This window comes from Folsomia candida, unplaced genomic scaffold, assembly GCF_002217175.1.
Source record: "Folsomia candida strain VU population unplaced genomic scaffold, ASM221717v1 Fcan01_Sc004, whole genome shotgun sequence".
Taxonomy (NCBI): domain Eukaryota; kingdom Metazoa; phylum Arthropoda; class Collembola; order Entomobryomorpha; family Isotomidae; genus Folsomia; species Folsomia candida.
In genome coordinates, this window is record NW_019091196.1 from 1,227,282 (window position 1) to 1,249,557 (window position 22,276).

Sequence of the window (22,276 nt, forward strand, 5' to 3'; positions counted from 1 at the left end):
ATTTGAACCTCGTCCTCTCATTGGTCGCGAGAAATAGCCATTGAGCAATTTTGGGTGGTTTTGACTTCCACTGCTCTGCTCGGGTGTAAATAATGATACAATTCAATTTTTTGCAACTTTAATTAACAATATTTAAATTTAAATAAGTTTAATTATTATAGTTAGTGATACGGTACACGAATTAGGCTTAAGTAAGAGTGAAAGACTGATAAAAAAATTGTGACAAGGAGGAAATCAGTAGAGCAATTAAAGTTTAACTTTAGTCGTGTTTTGCTCGTGGGACGGACAAGATGATGTCATTCATGCAGTGACGAAGGGATGATGTGATTTTAAATAATTTTATTTAAAGTGACAGACAATTAGTGATTGTGAAATTTCCGAAATTTTCAGCAAGTTTCTGTGTTCATTCATTCATAAATTTGTGAGCGAGCGAAATGATTGAGCATTTAATTCGTAAATATGCCACGGATTAAGTAAATAGAGGAAGATAAGGTCTAATCGGGGTGAGTATCAGGATCAGGGAGCGAGAGAGAGAGTTAGTAGCAGGCAGAGTGTGGTTATCATCAAATTTCGTGCAAGGTGGATAAGGACGGACGGCGAGGAGGGGAGGGAGCCAGGCGTGCGTAGGCGTATTGTTGTTTAAAATAGTGCTCAATTAAAGTTAGAATTAATTATGAAGAAGATTAAACAGTTTGCGAATAATGCGTTCCGGTAAGTTTTAAAGTTTTGGTGTTAAATCATTTAAGAAAGAGTAAGAAAAAGAAATTCTGATTGATGTTTTCAAAAATTTGGAAATTTTTGTGTTTGAGTAACATTCATTAGTTAGCAATTTTGAAATAAAGGTTCATAAATTTCCTGAAAGTGAATAACCCAGTTTTAATTTTTCTCTTTTTTCTTAATCAGCTTATAATTTGCAATTTTATTTTGACAAAGAATTAAGTAATCAACTCTGCAAATTATTAGGTAGCATAAATACTTCAATAAATTAGTTCTCCCACGATACAGATAATTAGCAGGTATTTAGCTCCTTAATTTTCTTTGTTCCTATTTTGAAAATTAGCTCAAATCCATAATTGGCAGAAATATATAATTTGCATTTATGATTCATAAGTATTTGCAACCAGACCAGAGAGAATTATGCAATTTCATTTTATTATTTGCTAAATTAAATATGTACAAATTGCTTAATTTTGCTTGCATATTAGTTTTAATTCGTGTTTAAATTATGATTCTGGGCTAGTTTTATTTAAACAAATATTAAGCTCATAAAACCATGAAACCAGAAAAATGGTCGCCGCGTGAGAACTGGATCAATTTCACGCAATAATTTCATTCAAGGTTGAATTCATCAAATTTCAAGTCCAATTAAAATTAGTTAAAGAATTATGCATCTCCAGTCACAACAAAAAATGAATTACCGAAATGTTGTAGTTATACTCGCAAAATTTGTCATTGCAAATTTATTTCGATTCCTGTTAATTGTCAATTTGCATAATTCTGTATCTCTGACCCCCAGGCCGGACCGGACCGAAGTGTTGACCGAAAGTTTGCAAGAGGCTGAAAAACGCATCGACCAAATCAAAGTGACGTGCGAAACGGTTGCGAAAAAAGTGCACGATTGTCTTCAAGGGAGAGGAAAAGATGCCGGGATTGATAAGCGCATTGTGAGTCATTAAATTTTCTTACAGATAACATTTTATCTTCTTCATTTTGTTTTTTGCATTCGCTAATTTTATATTAACTAAAGAAGAAAATTAATTACCTAAACAATTAAGTGACTGAATAAATAAATCAGAATTAACATCATTGGTATTGAAACTGTGCAAATTTTTTACTGCTTTTTTTTGCAGAGAAAAGTTCCCGAATTTCTGTTGGGATCCGCCATGATAACGAACGGGAAGAATTTTGGAGACGGATCTATTCTCGGGTGGGTGAAATTAATGAAAATTTAATTAACATGCAAATTACTGATATCGTTAAGTTAAGTCATACTGCATTATTTATTAACGTCACTTGACATGAAAAGTGTTAACTTATCCTTAATCCAGTGGATAAGTTAGTGCTACATAAGATAGGACATAAGCAGGTCCTGCTAATTAGTTAATTAGTGTGTGCATCACGATTTAAATAAATATAACCATAATTTATGCATTACATTCGTGAAATATAGAAATACGTGCATTACATACGTTAACTTTACTGTCACAGGCATAAAGATAACCTCGACCTTGCTTGAAGGGCGGTTTAACAACTATGTAATAATTTAGCAAAGGTGGAAATGGAATATTTTATTTATTAGTTAACCAAACTTAACACAAAGTTAAATAATGTTGCGTTATCTTTATTATTTCGAATGCATTTTGTCATGCAGTTTTAAGTTTAATTGTATAGATAGTTAAAAAAAGAGTTAATTTTTCAAGCGGAAGTTGGTTGGTTAGATGGATGAGCATTATTTTTATCGGATTTTTTTATTTTTAAGGTTTGCATTTTACAGATAACCAGTCCTTTTATAATAACGAATGCACTTTTTAAGTAACGAAATGAAATGGTACATGCAATTAAGTACGTAAATAATAGCAATATTTAGCTCGTTTTTTAAATCATGTTCGTCTGGTTTGGGTTGTAAAATTGGTGGTGGTTGTGGTTCAAGTCTGTTAGTTACGCAGTAATTTGACGAGGTAATAATGCATCCTCAACTGTTTTCAAATAAGTATCAATTTCAATTAAGCTTTAAGGTTACATTTTCTACTTTATAATATGGTAACGTGACGCCTGTGCGAATTTCAGCAGTATGGAATTTGCGAAACTTGTAGAATTTTTCGCGATACACAATAATATACATAAATTTAATTTTTCTTTTGGGATGTGTTTTGATTTGCGAAAAAGCTCAAGTTCCAACTCCCTTTTTGTGCGAATTTAAGTACGAATTTGACAAACTTGTAGAATTTTGCACGCTATAAATTTTATGTACTTTGCTTTTGCGATGGGTTCTGATTTGATGGGAAAAGGTTCCGATTCGCTTTTGATAAGATAAGTAAAATTCTACGAAACGAATTTGAATTAGTTTCGTTGGGCGTCATTGGATTGCATTGCATTTGATGATTGCCTGCATTTTATGTCTGTATTTGAATTGATAATATTTAACTTGATAATTTTGCCTATTGCGTAATCGCAAAAATGACATGAGGGTAGGAAATGTGACTCGTAATATGACACGCTGTATCGTGTACGATGCACACGTATGCATTTTCATTGCACTTTTTATCATCATTATTTCAACTTTGCAATATTATGCATAATGATGAGGGTGGTATAAAATAAGGTTTGTTGGCTATGTATGACTCATCCCCACCAACCATGAGATAATACGTAATGTACCATATTCTCTGCACGAATACGCCATATCTCACTCATGAGAAGAAGTAATCCGTAAGTTTTCCGCACTTTGTAAGTTGTTGACAGACTGCAAATTTAATTGTGTGAACAACTAAAGTAAAGTAATGCTTACTTGATTTGAGTGAGTGAATGTGAATGAATTGCTCCCCAATTTTCATGTGATTTTGCTCGGTTGGTTTTTTGCTAATAAATTCGCTAATTCTGCTATACAAACCCAGCCAGGATTATATTTTTGTATGTAACTAACTATACAAAGCTATCTTTGTAGGATTGTATTTACGGGTAAATAATTTCTTTAAGTGGGGTATAGTTAGCTAAATACGAAAAAATAGGTTAGATTTCTACGAATGAATAACTATCTGGAGCGAGGATTAAAGTTTTTGAGAAGATTTAAGATGATGATGCGATGTCAAATTATTTTGCGAATTATTTTTGCACTGCAAATATTTTTCGTGGGGATCATGTCATGTCAATCGTATTAAAGATGATGACATTGGATTAGTCGAAGAAGATGAGGACATTGTTAAATTTAGTGTTGATTTGTATCACGTAATGATACGTAACTTTTTTTTTACTTTTACTTTACCAAGATGAGATTTGGCATTAAAATTTAAGATCATGCGGATGACGCCACAGGATGATGAGGATGACATTTAAGTAGTTTCGGCTCAGAAATTTAACTACGCTACGAGACAAGAGGGAAAGGAAGTACCTCCTCCTTGTGTATAGAAATGAGGAGGAAATACTGGCCATTTTTGTGCACGCTTGTGTATCGTATTCGTATCGTATTGTTTGTTCTTCTGTGAAGTGTGTAATTGTAATTGTTTAATATTTTGCAGGTTTATGTACTCGTGTGTGAGCTTAGAGTTTATTAGGGGAAGACAACCTGTACTTGGAATAGCCAGTGGCCGCGGAAGCTGTGAGGACATGTAGAGGCATTACATTTTAGGATGGAGGAGGGAGGGGTTTATATAAGATGGGCGGATGATGAGGGCATTGAATAACCGTGGGGACATTGTCCCTCTGTCCCCACCCACGCTTCTGCGGCCACTGTTTCGTAGCTTAGAGTTTAGGGGAGATGTATACTCGTTGAAAAAAATTTGCATTTATGGAATTAAAGAAAGCGTGATTCTGCACAAATATGGATTATGATGATGATGAGCAATATTGTGCAAGGAATCATGTCTTGTTTACATTCACGCAACGCAAAATGATTTTGTGTTTACGTTCATTTAGCCGGAATACGGCAGACGGAATTGAATTGAAATGCACTTAAGTTTACTTATTGGGGGCAGAAGTAGGTCAAAGTGTTGTTATTCTAACTATTTTTGGATGATGGAGTGTAGAATTTGACGTGATGGATGGATATTTTTATGCGATTTTGAAGACAATGCTCCCATTTATTTTATTTCCTTTGATAAAATTATGCCGGGTTTTGGTCCATCCTATGAGCAAGGGGGACGATTTTCTGAATGAAAGGTGCCGTTTTTGAATTTGAAAAGCTTTTATTTTTTCATAAATCATGGTTTTTTGCATCTTTGGAAAATAATGGGATTTAAGTCACAACTTATAAACTTGACAAATTGTACACTTTCCAAATTTACTGGGCGTTTTCGTCTCTTCGGATGCAAATATCTCTGCCAAACGTACCCATTGGGAGATCGCGTCTTTTACAAATTCCATACTAACTAAATTTGTGATCGATTGAGATTAATTTATTCAAAATCGGAGAGCATACGCTGCGAGACCTCCATTTTTAGCCAGTTCTAATTGTTTGGTATTTAATTACTTTACTAATTAGTCTTACTTAATTTCTTGCAGGGAGGTGTTAGCAGAGTCAGGTCAGATCGAGATGAAGTTGGGTCAAGCTGTTGTCGAGTACGAGGTGCGGATCGAGGAATCCATCCTCAAACCGCTCTCCGCCCTTCTTGAGAATGACCTCCCCTCAATTTACAAACTCAAACGACAACTCGCCAAGTACACGACGGACATGGACGTCGCGAGGGGCAAACTCACCACTGCAAATCGCCACTCCACCCTCTCCACCCTTGGTCAGCCCACGAATAACAAGGCCGATTCCATCCGTGAAGAGTATGAAGAAGCGCTGGGCAAGGTGGAGCAGTGTCGAGTGAGTTTATTTCCAGGGATGGTCAAAATACTTGGTCAAAATATAGTATTTTGTGGCCCTTTCTTCCCAGGGTTTGAAGTTCCAGGGCTGTTACACCCACAAAAAAACGAGAACCTGCATGGAAAAGGCAAAAGTCATGAGAAAATCAAGGTTTTGTGAAGAAATTTACTTTTGATCGCTGTCAAATCACACTGTTTTCACGATTTTTTAAATAAAGTGTTTTGACAGGGATAAGAAAATAATTTCTTGAAGAAATTTTCTTCATAAAAGCTGTATTTTCGTGTGATAGTGGTATTATCCACGTACATTCTTGTATTTTTGTGGGTGTAACAGCCCTGGAAATCCAAGCATTGGGAAGAACGTAGCTCAAAATACGTATTTTCACAAAGCATTTTGACCATACCTGCTATTTTCGTCACATTTTTTCTGAAAACTTTCCCCATTTTTACGACACGAAAACTAATACATTAATTTTTATAGGATAACTTGGCTGCCGAAATGTACGCCCTGATCGCCCGAGAGTCTGAGATATCTCGTCTGATCGTGGACTTTTTGACATCACAAAAGGACTACCATGCCTCCGTGTTTGCCATCTTGTCCGAGTTGATATCGAACGTGGAGACGTGCGTTGCGTCCTCCACACATAAACCGGTTTACGGAGGGGACTTGGAAGAACATCTCCGCTCGTCGGGGCGTACCATCGCGTATCCTTTGGAGCTCTGTGTTTGTGGCCTGCTCGAGACCGCGTTGGAGGAGGAGGGTTTGTTCAGGTGGGGATTAGACGATTATTTTATTTAGTCAGACAACATTTCGAGTGACTTATTAAATTATTTTCTTTACAGGATTGCTGGGAGTACATCGAAGGTGAAGAAGTTGAAGAGCGCATTTGACGCGACCTTGATGGACCTTGAGGCTCTACTCACAGAGTTTTGTGACCCTCACGTCATCGGTAGGATTACATGTGTACATATTGTTACTACGATTTTTATAATATTCAGATTAATTACTGTTTATATTTCATTTCCATTTAGCCAACGCACTAAAATGCTACCTACGCGAACTCCCCGAACCACTCCTCACCTTCCCACTCTACTCAGACTGGATGAACGCCATCAGGTCAGACATCTCAAAAAACACAGTTTGCGATAAAAATCTTTGTACCTTTTTTTATAAATAATAATAATAATAATAATAGCCTTTATTACCCTCATTTACTAGTACTAGGGAATGCACAAAATGAAATTTTAGCATAGCACACTAGCCTATTTTCGTGAGCTTACAAACTTTTTACAAAACTACTGTTTACAAACTTTCGTGACTACTGCTTACAAACTTACTGTTTACAAACTTTCGTGAGCTTACAAACTTACAAAGCTTTTTTTGGTTTTGAAAATTTCCGACTGTTCTGCAGTCACTTTTTCACAAGACCAGTGATATTTTTTGTAAGAAATATTCGTAAATTCACAAAATGAAGAATTGTAACCTCACAATTTCTACTTTAGTAGAAATATTTTTTATCGAAAGGTTGCTAGTTTAGTTCCGTGTGAATATTCAAAACCAATAACAATCAATTGGCCTTTTTTATGCAATTCGTTGTATGCAAATTGACGATAACTTGGTTTCTCATATATTTCTACAGGATCCAGGACTCTACACAGCGTCAAGAAGCATTGTGGGTCGTCTTAAAGAAACTACCGACCCCGAACTACGACAATCTGCGCTACCTCGTCAAGTTTCTACGCGAGCTAAGCAACCACCAAGATGCCAATAAAATGTCCCCCGCCAACATTGCCATCGTCATTGCGCCAAACCTTCTCTGGTCGCAGCCACCCCCGACATCTTCCTCCGATGACGGCTCTTCCCTCGGGGACAACAGCCAAATGGGGTTGAACATGACGATGACGCATTTATACAGCTCTCTGCTCGAACAGTTAATCTCCAACTGTGGATACTTCTTCCCTGACGGTATGCAAATATTTTTCGGGATTAATTTTCTACAATTTTTGATATTTCAGAAATTTATTTTTAAGCAATTCATATTTCGTGGGTTCGATTTCTGTGTTTTTTCGGAAACCGGGGGGAAGAAAATCCCGGAAAGTTCCGACGGTCCGTAAAAACGGACACTAAAATAAATAAAATAGTCCTCATCCCCGCTTTCCGGACAAACTCGTTTGAATGTTTCCATTCCACCACAAATCGAATCCACGCCAGAAATTTAAAATTTAAAAGTTTCCTAAAAACCATACTTTTTTTCTTCCACAGAACTCGACTTCTTCATAACCTGCACCAAACCAGCCCCACCCGAGCAACAGCACGATTCTGCCGACACCCGTCATCACACCCGAGGCCTCTCCAACGGTGGGACACACCACCCCTCCGAACACGACTTCCTCTCCGACATGAAACGCTCCGTGTCCAACTCTTCCATGAACTCGAACGACGATCCCAACTCATCCCCACCCGGCTCCAGTCCAAAACCAATCATCCGCCGGAAAAATAAACCCGCCCCGACGCCACCCACCGTCAAAAACGCCGCGAATAAAAATCCCCTCGCAAATATGAAACCTTTCAGTGGGGCGTATCCCGTCTCGCCGGTGTCCTCGACACCACCCGGAAATCATAAAACGGGGAGCATCATCGAAACTAATAAACTTATCTCGAAAGAGAAACGTGAAGGGGTTTGGATTCCGCCCAGCCCGAAAGACACTCAGCGGAGACGGTTCGACAATAACGCGCCACCCGCAAAACCACCCCCGCCAGATTCCAGCCTTGTCGCGAAACAGAAATGGATGTCGGCAGAGAATCAAAATCAGGGTCAAGGTCAACCACCCCCAAAACCAGAGTCACCGCTGAGATACAAGTCCTCATTTAAGGCGAGCAATAGCATCGAAGGGGGAAAGAGTGGGGGTGGAGGTACTAGCAACACTACGGATAACCTTGGAATTGGGCCGGGTGGAACTGGTGGTGCAACCGGAAATGGATCTATTGCCAATAACTTTGCCAGTTTGCCGAGACACTTTCATACGGAGCATTCACATAAAAATAAAGCCACGCCGCCAGCCAGACCGCCGAGTATGTTTGGGATTCCGCCCCCCGCTCCGCCGACGACGGCGGTCGTAGAGAAGGAGAAAGTTGGTGTCGCACCAGTCCCAGAATATCAAGCTCCCGCAGTATCACTACCCGTTCCTGTGACGGGAGGATGCATCGGGTTTGAAAAGCTGGCGGCCGAAGTGAGGAAAGAGTCGTCGACGTCGACATCATCCTCTGGCGAAGATGAAAGTAGTAGTGTCAAACCCGCAAGTGTGACGGTGGCAGATCCACCATTTCAGAGACCGATACCCGCCCCGAGGTCGAGTTTGTTAATGCAGAGTCAGAGTTTTAAGGAAGGCACGACCAATTCGAATAATTCGGGTGAGTGTATTGATTAGTTATTTGGAAACTAAATATTACTGATTAATTTTAATTAATTAATTGATTATTGTTCTCTTCAGAGTCCAACGCGATAAAAGAGCAAAATCTTGAGGTATGATTGAATTAATTCCAGGATTATCTTCAACACGACAGCCCCGAAATTTGCTTTACATAGCTAATCTAATTTTATTTTTAGGGAAAAGATACCAATTCTGACCCGGCGATGGCAAGGAAATTTATGCAACCGGGTAAGCTTCAGATTTATTAATTGATTATCGATGAATATTAATTGATTATCGATATTTTTCCAGATAAACCCTCCATCATGGCCAAACCTCGGGACCTCTCACGTCGAAATTTGAGTAACAACTCTTCCACCGGAAGCCAATCCGACCTCGTCGAACCTATCATGTCTTCCGCACCACCACCCACAGCACCAGCACCTAGTCATAGTCAACATCACGAGAACGAAGACGCACAACACGACATCAACGTTGAACCCTCCACCCAACAAACTAATAACGGCAAGCACTTCAAAATCACAAAACATTAAAATCCATCCATCCACCCCAACCAAAAAAAGAAGACGAAATCACAAAAACAATTTTGATATTTTGCAGGTGTCGCAAAATTCGCAAATTCTTCATCTTCCATATTACCTCCACTTTCTTCGCCTACGGGAAAAGGCGGGTCTTTTCCGAACCGTCCTCCACGCCCACATCCACCCGCTCCCCCGCCAAATTCGACATCATCAGTTGCACCAAAGACGAGTCGAGAGTCGACAGATTTGTGATCGTCGGCATCCACATATTTTGTCCATTTGTGTTATTATCCACTTCCGGTTGACGTTTTATAATGTCTTGTCTGAGACCTGACCTGTGAAATGAGGACGAAAAACCAAAACTTTATCATTTTAGGGAAGCATTTTTCAATAATTTTCATCAGTCACGTGCACAACAATCCTTAATTTGTACCTGTAAAATTATTGCTAATTTCTTATTTTTTTCCATTCGAGTTCATTCGCGTATAATTTTTGCACACTTATTTCCACACGTTTTCTATTATTTTTTTGCAATTGCAAAATCTTGTCGATTTAATCTTGTCATTTTTACGTGTTGATTGATGTGTTTCTTTGTATTTACATAATTCCATTATTATTATTTTGTTCTTTCGGGTTTTTTTTTGGTTGTTAATTACATGAAAAAAATTGTAGAGACTGCATTTTTGGTTGGGAAAAGTAATTAATAATTTAATATAATTATCCATTAGTTTACGTTACGTTAAATATTTAAATAATTTAACTACTTTAATTATAGCCCAGTTTTGTGTTTAGATTAGAAATTGACTGAAGTTTTATGTTTAAAATCTGCATTTATCTTTTTTTCTTTTTCTCCATCCGGTCATGTTAGATTCGAGTGAAAGTTGTGCCTTTTAAGCAACCACTGCTTCAAAAAATCGTAATTATTACATACACGAACAGATCCTTAACCACGTATTAATCACTAATTAATCAATAGTTAGCTAAGAAAAAAACTTAACGAAAATTATGATGAGAAACATATCGTGTTTTTAATTTCTGGGAAGATTTCTGGGATAAGTATTAAATTTAGTGAGACGAGCTACCAAAAAAAATCAATAATCAATCACCACTTAATTGCCAAATAATAACCAATCACCAAAACCAAAATCGAAGTGTATTTAACCTGCCGAAAAGAAATTTGCTACATTTACATAGCATTTATTATGAATTTATGAATTAATTAACTATTGAATTTAAATTGTTCTTAATCGTTCCTGAAAACAGTAAGTGATTTTTACCTGAGAAAGAAAGTAGAAAAGTGATTAAAATTTGATAATTATCTTTAAAAAACTATATTCCTTAATTGATATTATTTAATTAATTAATTGGCTTATGTATTTAACTTATAGGTGTAAAAAGTGCACCTTAATTAAAATTGAGTTATTATGTGGGTGTCTGTAGGTAATTACCTATTTTACTTTCCAAAAAATCAACTGAGATTTAGAAATGTGAGTGTAAATGAAATTCAGAAATATTTATGAAAAAGGAAATTTATATTATTTTAAGAAATGGAATAATAATAATAATAATAAACGCTTTGACAATGAAATCGTACATGTGTACTTATAAATTAATTTGCATGCGTATGTAAGTTCATATTTACGTAGTGGCAGTAAAATTGCAATTTTTTGCGTCAATTATGTTAATTAATTATACAATCAGAAAACAAATTAGTCAGAGTTTGTTCAGCATTCTGAAAATCTAATTTGAAAGTTTACATCATAATCTTGTAGCACATTGTACTTACATACTTGGTTATGCAAACATTCATTAGTGATATTCAAGTGCAGGACAAATAATGCAAATGCAGGATGAATCATTCATTAGTGTAGACGAAATGCAATTCATAATCTTCCATCATTTTTAATACTGCTTACAATGGAGGTGCCCCAAATTTTGGTGAAATTAGTGTCAATCGATCGCAAATTTAATTGGGATGAAATTTGCACAAGACATGTCTTCTGCAAAAGTTTTTTACTTTTTTTAGGATCTTCCAATGGACACGTTTGGCAGATATTTGCGAATATTTGCAAATATCTATTTGCGGATATTTACATCCAAACAGGAGAAACGCCCAGTAAATTTGGAAAGTGCAAAATTTGGCTATTTAGTTTAAGACGCGTTTTCTCCTCTTCGGATGCAAATAACTTTGCCAAACGTGCCCATTGGGAGATCGTGTCTTTTGCAAATTTCATGCAATTAAATTTGCGATCGATTGACAATAATTGGGTAAAAATCTGTCAGCATACGTTACTAGACCTTCAATGTTAGATTCAGTTCGCCTTCCAGATCAAACAATTCATGAACAAATTTTAGACAAAATTGAAATTAACAAAACTATATTTTACACATTTTTTATATTTAATTTACGGAACCATCCAACTCACTTTGAGTATTTTTATAGCTGAAGTATGTACATATATTTAGTTAGTTAACCGTTATTAACTAATCACATTTCGTCAAACACCCGTTTAACCGGTGCTCGATAAGAGCATGCAGGCATGATAAGGTGTTGAGTTGAGTCACAGTTTTTGGCTTTATTTACGTATACTAGGTGGCCCACTGAAACTGTAAGTGAAATGAAACCCTGTGGCTTCAACAGTTTTTATGTTACGAATTTCGAGTTAATTTTAACCGAAAGCCAGTTAATTTCTGAGTAGAAAACAATTTTTAGTTTTCGAAATTTCCTCCCCTGCCATTAATGCAGCGCTGAGGAAACCGCCTGCAGTTCTCCGCTGAAGCACGCACTAATTCCTGGGCAAAGTGTTCCATTCCGTGGTCAAAAATTTTTTTCCGATCTCTACACTTCTACGAGGCTTAGAACACACATTTGCCCCTAACTTTGACCATTTTTCATAATCCGGAGATTCAAATCCAGAAAGTAGAATTACCATTTCCGAGAGGAGGAAAAGTTCGGAATTTTGTTTTTTACCCACGCTTGGGTCATTTTTTGCACTATAAGCTGATTCCTAGTCCTACTGCAAGGTCCAGTCGACTTCAATGAATTGGATCTCACTTAGGGGATGTACCGCGGACTCGAAAACGTATTTTAAGAAATTTGATCCCCCCACCTTCCCCCCATTTTCAACAAAATGTAGAGAAATTGCCCCAATTAGGTCCCACCTGCCAAAATCATCACAAAGCTTGGATAATGTGGCTTTCTGACCTTCTGTCTATATTGGGGAATGTCTCTGACAGATTTGGCGTAGATAAGGCCAACTCGCTTGTTAAAATATTTTTCCTATGTGAAAATCTCCTCATCTGTAAATAGAATCTTCGTCACTTTTTCTGAGCGTACCGCTTGAAGTCACTCCTGGGTTTCTTTAATCTGGTTTCCCTTTGGGGGATGGTCGGCATGTGGCAAGTACCACATTTCAAAGTCCTAAGTCTAAGGTTCAATTTAAGCACTCATTGAATAATCTGCTTCTACACTGGCAGCTGTGAGGTTGGTTTCCGTTGGAATTTCGTGAATTTCTTCGGATTCCATCCTTCAGCGCCTTCATGATGGGTGTGGTCCTTGTAGGATTTCAAAAATTTTTTCTTCGACTGTTGTTAGTCCACCCCGTCCCCATGAACGTCTTTATAGTCTGTTGGGCTAAATTATACGGCTCGTTCGATTCCTGCCACACTTTTAAAATTCGCCATTTCTCTCCCCATTTTTGTAATGAAAAATTTTCGCCGCCCGCTTCCATTCAACATTTTCCATGCGAATTTGCATTGCAAATAGTAAAAAACTGATTTATGGTACTTATGCAAAATCGCACGGGGAATCCAATGCAATCATCAGATTTTCATTATCTCTGTCGGTTTCGAAGAAAACAGCCACTTACAGTTACAGTGGGCCCAGTAAGTACATAAGTACGTACGCAAGAGTTCGTATAGCAAAATGTGACGGATAGCTTGACCCGTTATCGAATTACTGATAACTATTCTTTGCCTTATCTGAGTCAACACTAACCATTTTTTCTGCGTCCTTTTTATACATACATACTTTCACCAGGTGTGTCACAAAACTGGTATATCAAAATTTCTTTAAATTTGCAATTTTCTTTAGATAAATACATTAATATCTTCGTTACATTTTTGGTTATGAAAATATGCAAGTTTAATACTCGTATTTCATTTTTTAATAATTTTAATACTCAATAGAATAGTCATTAATAGATCTTAAGAGTTTTTAATACCTACCTAGTTGTTAGTTATTTTTGATAATTTTTAATATTCATTTTAACAAATTTTTGGTTATTTTTGATAATTTTTAATATTCATTTTAACGATTTTTAGTGATTTTTAATAATTTTGAATATTCATTTTAACGAATTTTTAGTGATTTTTAATAATCATTTCGACAAATTTTTAGTTATTTTTAATAATTTTTAATATTCATTTTAGGAAACGTTTAATAATTTGTAATACTCATTAAAAATTTTAGTGATTAGTTTTAGTGATTAGTAATAATGTTTACTATTTTTTAAATAATCCATAAAACTAACTTTATAATTATACAAACTTTCTACTTCGTATTTCTCCACATTTTTCTAAAATGCCTAAAATTGCGTATCACCAACTTCCAGTAATTGAGCAGTTTCAAAGTGAAAGTGAAAGTGGTTCATCTTTACAAAACCTCAAAGTGAAAGCGAATAAGTGGTGTTACTTTCTCTCGTGTAAAATTAACGTGCGATTAACCCTGATAATTTGTTTCTCCTTCGTGCTCGCCTATTTCGTCGTGCTCGTCGTGTTTTCGAAGGATTATCGAATCCTAAACGGGACTCGGAGACGGTGGCAACTTGTCCGAAATCAAGTCAGGCACTCGTTTGGGTGGGGCGGCCCGGTGAAATATTTTGGAAATAGTAGGAATCTCAGCAGTAATCAAAATGTGGACGACTGGAAATTGGTGCCTGGTGGTGGGAGTGGTGACCAGTATTTCGTATATTCAGCATACATCGATAAAGACGGGTTAGTTATACTTAAGGTGGCATTGGATACGGGTTTTGAATGCGAATTTGTGTGTCAACTTTCCCTTTTTGCATGAATTTAAATTGAGATTTTGAAACGTGTCTATCTCCCTGCATTTTTACAAAATGTAGATTTTGGTACGTCAAAAAATCGAGAATTTTTAGGTTTGGATAGTTTGGAGGTTAGAATTTCGATTTTGTCTGACATCAGAAAATATTTCATTTGAACTTTTTTAAATTTATTATATTTCTATTCTGTCACAGAAGAAAATAAAATAAAAATGATAATCTCCGAACTTTGCAAACCTAATAATTATCAATTATCATTAAAATCTTCATTTAAAAGAACGCACGGTGGTGAACAGATTTCAAAATCGGCATTCAAGAAGGGAAAGTTGAGACAAAAATGTAAATTCAAAACCCGAGTGCAATGTAGTGTTAAGTTAGTCAGATTCTGCTAAATTTAGTTTTACGGTAAACAATTTTTTCTTTGGTTTTCATTCGTATTATAAAATTTGAGTCGAAAAATAAACTCGAAACTAATAACTATGTACATCCAAAATTTGAACTTGTGACTGGATATCTATCAAGTTTTACTTCTAAATATTTACAACAATTTTTTACTTTGACGTAAAAACTACACAATTAATTTTGACATTAAAATATGTTTTAGGCCTTTTAAGATGGCCTTATAGATTTACCACGATGTCTGTCTGTCCGTCCGTCTGTGCGTCCGTCTGTGCGCACGATAACTCTCTTTAAACACAAGCTATCGACTTGAAATTTTGCACACTTCACCTTCGGGTCAAAAGTAAGGATGAGTTCGGAGATGGGCATGATCGGCCAAGTAGTTGGCCAGTGGGGGTCTTTTCCACCCAAATGTGTTGCCATTAACTACCAAGATGACATTTATGCTATCTTAAAAGGCCCCGCAAAGTTGCTTGGAGAAGGTTTTTAATTTTCATTTTCATTTTTTTCAATAGACAAATAAATTCAAAAATTCAAGACAAAATTCAACAAATTATACAAGTCTGGTAATTCAAGAGTGGCAAATCTAGGAATTCAATCTGTTGAACGTTTACAGCAATTGTTTACTTTAAAGTAATTTTTTTACTAAAAATTGTGCAAGTTTACGGATTTTACAAATTTTCCAAGAACTGCGTGAATTGCCTCAATTAAGTTAATTGGCATATATAAATAGTCGTGAAGGATATGACTAATTAAAAATTGCATTTACCGTCAAAATAAAATTCTACGTACTTAAATATTTTTCAAACTTGTGGTTTCTTTCTAGATACAAATTTTGTAAAGTATGTGCAAAAACATGCCAAACATATTTTCCATGCGAGACAATAGAGAGTTGGAGATTTTTTGTACTTTTACTTGTACTGTACTGTGACTACAGTACAATACAAAAATTAGTACAAAAATCAAAAGACCTGGAGAATTTCATTATTTTGTACTCTGAAAAAATTGTATTGTAAAACTCCGCGAAATAGATGAGTCAAAAATTGAGACAAATCAACTCATGATATACAAAATGAGAATCCCTCCAACATGTGCGTTTAAAACGATCAAACCAAAAAGTCGAAATTTTTTACCCTTGACCTCGATTAAAACGGTCACCAGGCTGATATAAGCCGAAATGATAGTAATTTCTGAACTCCTCGCTTCAAAGTGAACTACGTCTGCAACGGTTGAAATAAAATATTAACATTTTTGACCTTTGACCTCGTGAACATGGTCACGGGGTCTTCATACGTTAAAGCTATGCAGATTTCTTAAATTCTCGCCTTAATACACGTCTAAAACAGTCGACACTTAAATTGCGACCTTTGACCTCGTCCTTTCGGTCATTGGTTGGTCGTAGGTCAAAAGTATTGACGACTATAAATTCTTGGTGAAATTTCCTTTAAAATGATACCGCATATGAAAATTAAGGTACAATTTTGCGTTTACTTCACGCCAGGGTGACCTTGACCTTGACCACAGGGAGCCCATCTTCGAACTCGACCTAGGGTCAAAAATTAGAAGCAAAATGGCGAAAACGGCGTCTGATTACATTGAGGCGTTCTAGAGATATCCTAGTTGCCAACCCTTGATTTTTCCACAGTAGTACAAATTGAGCCCGTGTTTCAATTTGTCTACTGTAGACTGTAGAATTAGTACAAAAAGCTGATGACGTCATCATCTAGAGTCCACAGTACAGTCTACAGTCAGAGTACAAGGAATCTCCAACTCTCTAATAACGTCACCAGATTTATAAAACTTTTATTATCATGACCCGACGATTTGGGATTAGGTGGATTTTCTGCAATATATGTATTGTTTTGTAAACTCGTGAAGTTTTTAACAACCTGAAACACCTCTGTACACGAATTCGTACATTGTTATAAATCTGATATAGTCAGACAGGTATTGATTTCTCGGTATTAAACTTGCTACCGCTTGGTATTAAAATTATCCAATTTGCTACCGATTTAGTAAAAATTTTAATATCGAGCTATTCCTACATTTGCCATATTATTAATCAATACCACTTTGGTAGAGTCATATACGATAAGAATAACGTTTGGTACTATTTTAATACTGGATTTTTAAAAGTGTACGCAGTATGTACATACGAAGAAAGTTTCAAAAGTGACGTGAACATTTTTGAAAATTTGCGGGGTTTCCACGTCAGAATATTTTTAGTCGAATTTTTGCAACGGTGAGGACAATTAGATACCATTGAGTCAATGAGTCTTCATCGGAATAGTCCGATTTTTTTAATTTGTCAAAAATTTTTAGTCAAAAATAGGATTGGGAACAGCACATGACAATAAAATAAAGTGAATTCGACAGCATTTATGCTGCAATGTCCCCACATTTTTGTAACGCTGTGAATGTAACTAACAAAACAATGGATGTCTCCCAGCGTATGCTGTCCGATTTCGAGCAAATTAGTCTCAATCGATCAAAAATTTAATTAGGGTGAAATTTGCGAAAGACACCATCTCCCAATGGGCATTTTTGACAGATATTTGCATCCGAAGAGGAGAAATCGACAAATTTGACTCTTTCCAAATTTACTGGGTGGTATTTCGTCTTCAGATGCAAATATCTCCCCCAAATAAAAGAGCATTGGCACATATTCTATTTTGCAATGCCAAACTAATTAAATTTTCGATTAAAAAGTCACAATAAATTTGGAAAGGGTAATATTTGTCAAGTTTGGTAAGCCTTTTCTCCTCTTCTGATGCAAATATCTCGGCCAAACGTGCCCATTGGGAGGCGTGTCTTTCGCTAATTTCATCCTAACCTAATTAAATTTTGATCGCTTAACACTAAATTGCTCAAAATCGGAGAGCATACGCTGCGAGACCTCCATTTTTAGTTGATGAAAAATATTTGCAAAAAATATCGGTAGAAAGTGTTACTGTTAAATTTTGTTTATAATATTTCACCAATTTTACATCTTTGTATACAGGAATAATCGCAGCATTCTCAGAATTATAGCAATTGCACCGTCGTATTCCACGCATAAATTTGAATGCTATCTAAAAGACGAGGATGAAAATACTTACGCCATTGTTCCAGGTCACGTTGAGACCGGAAAGACGTATATCGATACGGAATACAGGTGAGCGAATTTCTAAGCATGACCACTTCGAAAATTAGCATGTATTTGCATATGCCCCTGGGTTTTATGACATGCAAATTTTCAGTATTTAACATGTTTAATGATTATCAGATAGTCTTATTTAGGCCAAAACTGCACATATTTACATATTTTGATGCGTCGAAACACTCAATTAAAAATTATTTGTTACATGTTTTGAGTTAATTTACTAGCAGTTTCAAATTAATGTTTCAAGCTATGAAATGCGTGTACGAATTTTTGTACTCTTTCGTTTCTCGAAGGTCGAAATCGTGGTTAGCGTTTTATTAAAAAATACAATATATAACGGTTTTCATGAAAATTGTTTTATCAAAATCGAAACCTGCAAATCAAGCTTTTTAACTTTCATCCCAATAATTTAAGAAACATCACGAAACACGAAAAATTATGATTATAACGAAGCGATGGTGAACCTCAGTCAAAAACCTTTTGTGTCAGACTTACAAGTCAAAAATGTACATTTCCCAAAATTTATTTTGTAAGAAAATAAACTAGGTTTTATGTCGCTCGGGAATTCAAGTTATCTGAAGAAGAATTCCACTAACTACTTCCAATTTCTTTAAGAAGGTATAAAATTTAATTAATTAATTTAAGAAGGTATAAAAAATTACAAGTGTAACGAAGAGATGGTCAAAATCAGTCAAATATTTTTTTTTGTGAAACTTACAAGTCAAAAATTTGTATTTGCCAAAATTTATTACTATAATCTTAAAATAGATTTTTTTGCACCGTGTGTTGCATTTCCTCAGTTCCTCAATTCTTGTTTTGGACATTTAATTGCATAAAACATAACAGCAGATAACAAATAAGTTTGTATTTTTTTAAATTTCTACGCATGTATGTAGTTTTTCGAATAAACCAAATTCAAATTTACGAAAATTATTTATGAAATTCTTAACAAGTCTTCAACTTTTATCCCAACAGTTTAGAAAAACTGAAAATCTGGCAAATTAAAATATATTTATATTAAAAATTAAAATTAGTCAAATTCTTAATTTCCAATTTTAGTGCCGCCTTCATAATTTGTTCCCTCTACTTGACCATATCTTCCCTACCAGAGCCAAAATACGTGACGCTTTCACCCGGTGAAAGTTCTCAACAAGAAGACGACCAAGAACCGCCCACGTTGCGAATATATCAAAATCTTAACCGTATCAAACATCAATTTGGTGTTTGCGTCCAACCAATTTTTTCATACGATGACACCCCACGTTTTGTGCAGTGGATGGAATACAACATTTTGATGGGGGCGACGCACTTCACATTTTACAATATTTCGATTGGACCGAGTGTTTCGTGCGTTTTAGAAGAGTACAAAAATTCGGATAATGGAATCCAGGTACAATTTTTTTGTTGAAAAAGACAGTATTTAACGAAAATGGGGTAGCCCACCATATAAATTTCCTCAAAAATTGTGCTTCTCGGTAATAATTATGCGGTAATCAAATTTTTTGAAAAATCAAATATACGTAATATTTCTTGAAAACTAATTTTTCTGAAAATAAATTCATTGCATTTTTCATTGCATTCATGGCATTCATTGCACTATTTTTCACCTAATGCATCTAAACGTATTTAACCACATAAACCATTTGTAATTGCAAAAACGGTGTCCAGCCCTACAAAATTGCTGACAAAAAGGTTTGAACCAATTTATTTCCGTATAAAGTTTCTTGCAGCTATTTTGACCTGCAAGAAATGTAAATGCAGTTTCTTGCACCTCGCATTTCTTGCATTTGTTCCTTTGCAGTGCAAAGGACGTTTTTACCGGTTGGTAAAAATTTCTACTAAATTACGTATCAATCCCTGTAAATAAATAACGCATTATCAAGTTTCTTCGTAACTTTTCAATTCAAATTATTTCACGCCCTTTGTTTCAAACATTTTCCCTTCCAGGTCGAAGTCTTGCCCTGGTCGTCCCCCATCCAGGATGACGACCTGCTCCACAACAATGACCAGTACGGCCAAGCGAGCGAATGCGTTTTTCGATCCCGGGGAAAAATCGAGCATCTCTTAATGATCGATTTGGACGAGTATATCGTTCCAAGTTTTCCGGATCGGGTGCAAAATTATGGGGAACTTTACATCGAAATTAGTGCCCAGGCAAAGCTAGGGTTGCCCGAGGGCAAGGACGCCGTCCAGTTTGGATTTGCCAACGGAATTTTCGATCTCGACTGTGATAACGGAACTGAAAAAGGAGAAAAAAATGAAAATGAGGGGATTATGTCGGTACAAGATTTAATCATTTATCGAAGAATTACGAGGCCAAAGGCGGTCGATTATGGGCAGTAAGTGAAATTAGGGTTTTTTCATAAGGTAGAGAAAATTTTGAGAATTTTTGGGAAATTTTGTGGTAGACATTTTTATTTTTTCAAATTTTTAAAAGCTTTCATAAGTTAGAAATATTGTGGAAATGTTTTGGGAGTTTCAAGCTGGGCATTTCTACTCGTTCAAATTCTTAGGATTTTACAAGTAAGGAAAAATTTGGGAATTTTTTGGTAGTCATTTTTAGTGCGTAAAATTTTTAGTATTTATGACCAGACGGCGGACATATATTTATTTTCAACTTTTTAACTTGATGACGACCGATAGTCAAACTTTTTGTCAAAAACCGGTAGTCAAACATGGGTGTGTTCCCTATAACTCACATAGATCTCAAAAATTTCAATTTTTTTTTACATATTACCGCGCATATTTCTAGGTTTTTAGAAATATAAATATTTCTGAGCTATTATTTGAAAAATATGCAAATCAGTTACAATTGTTTTTCAAAAAGACATATACTTTTGAAATATGTATTTGAACAATGTTAAACGAAATTTTTTTGCTCAGAGAAATTGCTCCACAAAAAGTCCAAAGCATAAATATGTTTCAAAATACAAATTATGTGAAAATTTTTATTTTAATCTTTTTTGTGACTTTTATAATGAGAATCTGTTCGTCCTATGTAAATCATTTTCATTTCGCAATATTTACAATCGGCGTTCTTTACTGACATTGGTAATTCACACAGCATGAAAATCTCGCATTCATTCCTGTTCAAAAAAGCTTTTTTCATTCAAAGTTCAGTCATCCTAATTTCTCACGGAAGATTTTCATTAACATTCAGTCATTTTATTTCAAACTCATTTCATTTCACTTCATCTCACTTCATTTCTTACTTCGCCCCATGTATTAAGCATATGGTGAAAAATGAAAGCAGTGAAAATCTCTTCATTCACATTCATTCGTCTGAAATGACTGAATCTTTCACTCATTTTCATTCAAATCACACGAAATTCATTTTCATTCACTATCATTCACTATCATACTCAGTCACATGAATGATACTGAACAGGTATGCTCGCATTATGAAATTTTGCTAAACATTTTCTAGAAAAACATAAGATTTTATTTAGCTTGAAAATTTGTTCATGTAAACCATGAATATTTTCAAGCGTTTTATGATATCTTTTTCTGAAAAACTTGTCAAAAAGTTTGCTAATTTATTTACATTTCAGGATGAAATTTATAACCACGCCGAACCTCGTGATTGAGCCAGGAATTCACAACTTGGCAAATTCTGTGGATGAGAAATATGTCGAGTTTCAAGTCAAACCTGACCTCGCGTATTTGCATCATTACAAAGGAAATGGAGCCAATAATGACAAGTGTCAGAATCCGGACGGAGTTGATCAAAGTGGGCAATTTTATGCGGATAAATTACTTCCCTTGGTTAATAGCAGGATGCAATATGTTCAGAAATATTGCAAGTTTAAGAACAATTAGGACAAATTGTTAAATTTAAAAAAATAAGATAAGCTTTTTACTTATGTGTAAATATGTATTTTTGAATAAAATAAAGGCAATTGTCGCAAAAAACTCTAAATTTGTAAACACTAAAAATTTATTAGATCATTAAAATTACGAAGTTTACGAGGATGACGTGATAATTTTTGTTGGAGTTACAAGTCAAATATTTTTATTTCCAAAAATTTGTTCCAAAACAACTTGTTAAAGATTGGTTATTAAAGTTATCTAATGTTTTACTCATCCTCAGTGGAAACTTTCATACGGATGAATTACTTCCTTTGGTTAATAGCAGGATGCAATATGTTCAGGAATATTGCAAATTTAAGGATAATTAGGGCACAATTAAAATTTCC

At 35.5% G+C, this 22,276-nt stretch overlaps 2 protein-coding genes across 3 annotated transcripts; both read left to right on the forward strand.

The window, feature by feature from the left end:
- The first annotated feature begins 107 nt into the window (after positions 1 to 107).
- On the forward strand, positions 108 to 11,069 carry LOC110848535 (rho GTPase-activating protein 44). The gene is made up of 13 exons (XM_022095780.2): positions 108 to 711; positions 1,517 to 1,664; positions 1,851 to 1,927; positions 5,218 to 5,524; positions 6,005 to 6,294; positions 6,367 to 6,473; positions 6,556 to 6,640; positions 7,164 to 7,489; positions 7,787 to 8,935; positions 9,016 to 9,047; positions 9,132 to 9,183; positions 9,247 to 9,459; positions 9,556 to 11,069. Exons 1-13 carry the CDS (start codon positions 674 to 676, stop codon positions 9,726 to 9,728), a joined length of 2,997 nt encoding a protein of 998 aa, XP_021951472.1. The 5' UTR covers positions 108 to 673; the 3' UTR covers positions 9,729 to 11,069.
- Positions 11,070 to 13,890: 2,821 nt separating this feature from the next.
- Positions 13,891 to 21,931, forward strand: LOC110848686 (beta-1,4-galactosyltransferase galt-1). 2 transcript variants are annotated; one of them, XM_022095955.2, is made up of 5 exons: positions 13,891 to 14,471; positions 17,940 to 18,092; positions 19,140 to 19,470; positions 20,028 to 20,419; positions 21,632 to 21,931. In XM_022095955.2, exons 1-5 carry the CDS (start codon positions 14,059 to 14,061, stop codon positions 21,897 to 21,899), a joined length of 1,557 nt encoding a protein of 518 aa, XP_021951647.1. In that variant the 5' UTR covers positions 13,891 to 14,058; the 3' UTR covers positions 21,900 to 21,931. The 2 variants fall into 2 exon arrangements, with proteins under 2 accessions (XP_021951647.1, XP_035707046.1); XM_035851153.1 differs by having other exon boundaries at positions 14,250 to 14,471; positions 18,050 to 18,092.
- The last annotated feature ends 345 nt before the right edge of the window (positions 21,932 to 22,276 follow it).

Excerpts from the sequence above, each read along its gene's own strand:
- LOC110848535 (XM_022095780.2), top strand. The coding sequence starts at position 674 with ATGAAGAAGATTAAACAGTTTGCGAATAATGCGTTCCG. Across the intron at positions 6,474-6,555 it reads TTGTGACCCTCACGTCATCG|CCAACGCACTAAAATGCTAC; the intron begins GTAGGATTACAT and ends ATTTCCATTTAG. Across the intron at positions 6,641-7,163 it reads GACTGGATGAACGCCATCAG|GATCCAGGACTCTACACAGC; the intron begins GTCAGACATCTC and ends ATATTTCTACAG.
- LOC110848686 (XM_022095955.2), top strand. The coding sequence starts at position 14,059 with ATGCCTAAAATTGCGTATCACCAACTTCCAGTAATTGAGCAGTTTCAA. Across the intron at positions 14,472-17,939 it reads GCATACATCGATAAAGACGG|GAATAATCGCAGCATTCTCA; the intron begins GTTAGTTATACT and ends CTTTGTATACAG. Across the intron at positions 18,093-19,139 it reads TATATCGATACGGAATACAG|TGCCGCCTTCATAATTTGTT; the intron begins GTGAGCGAATTT and ends TTCCAATTTTAG.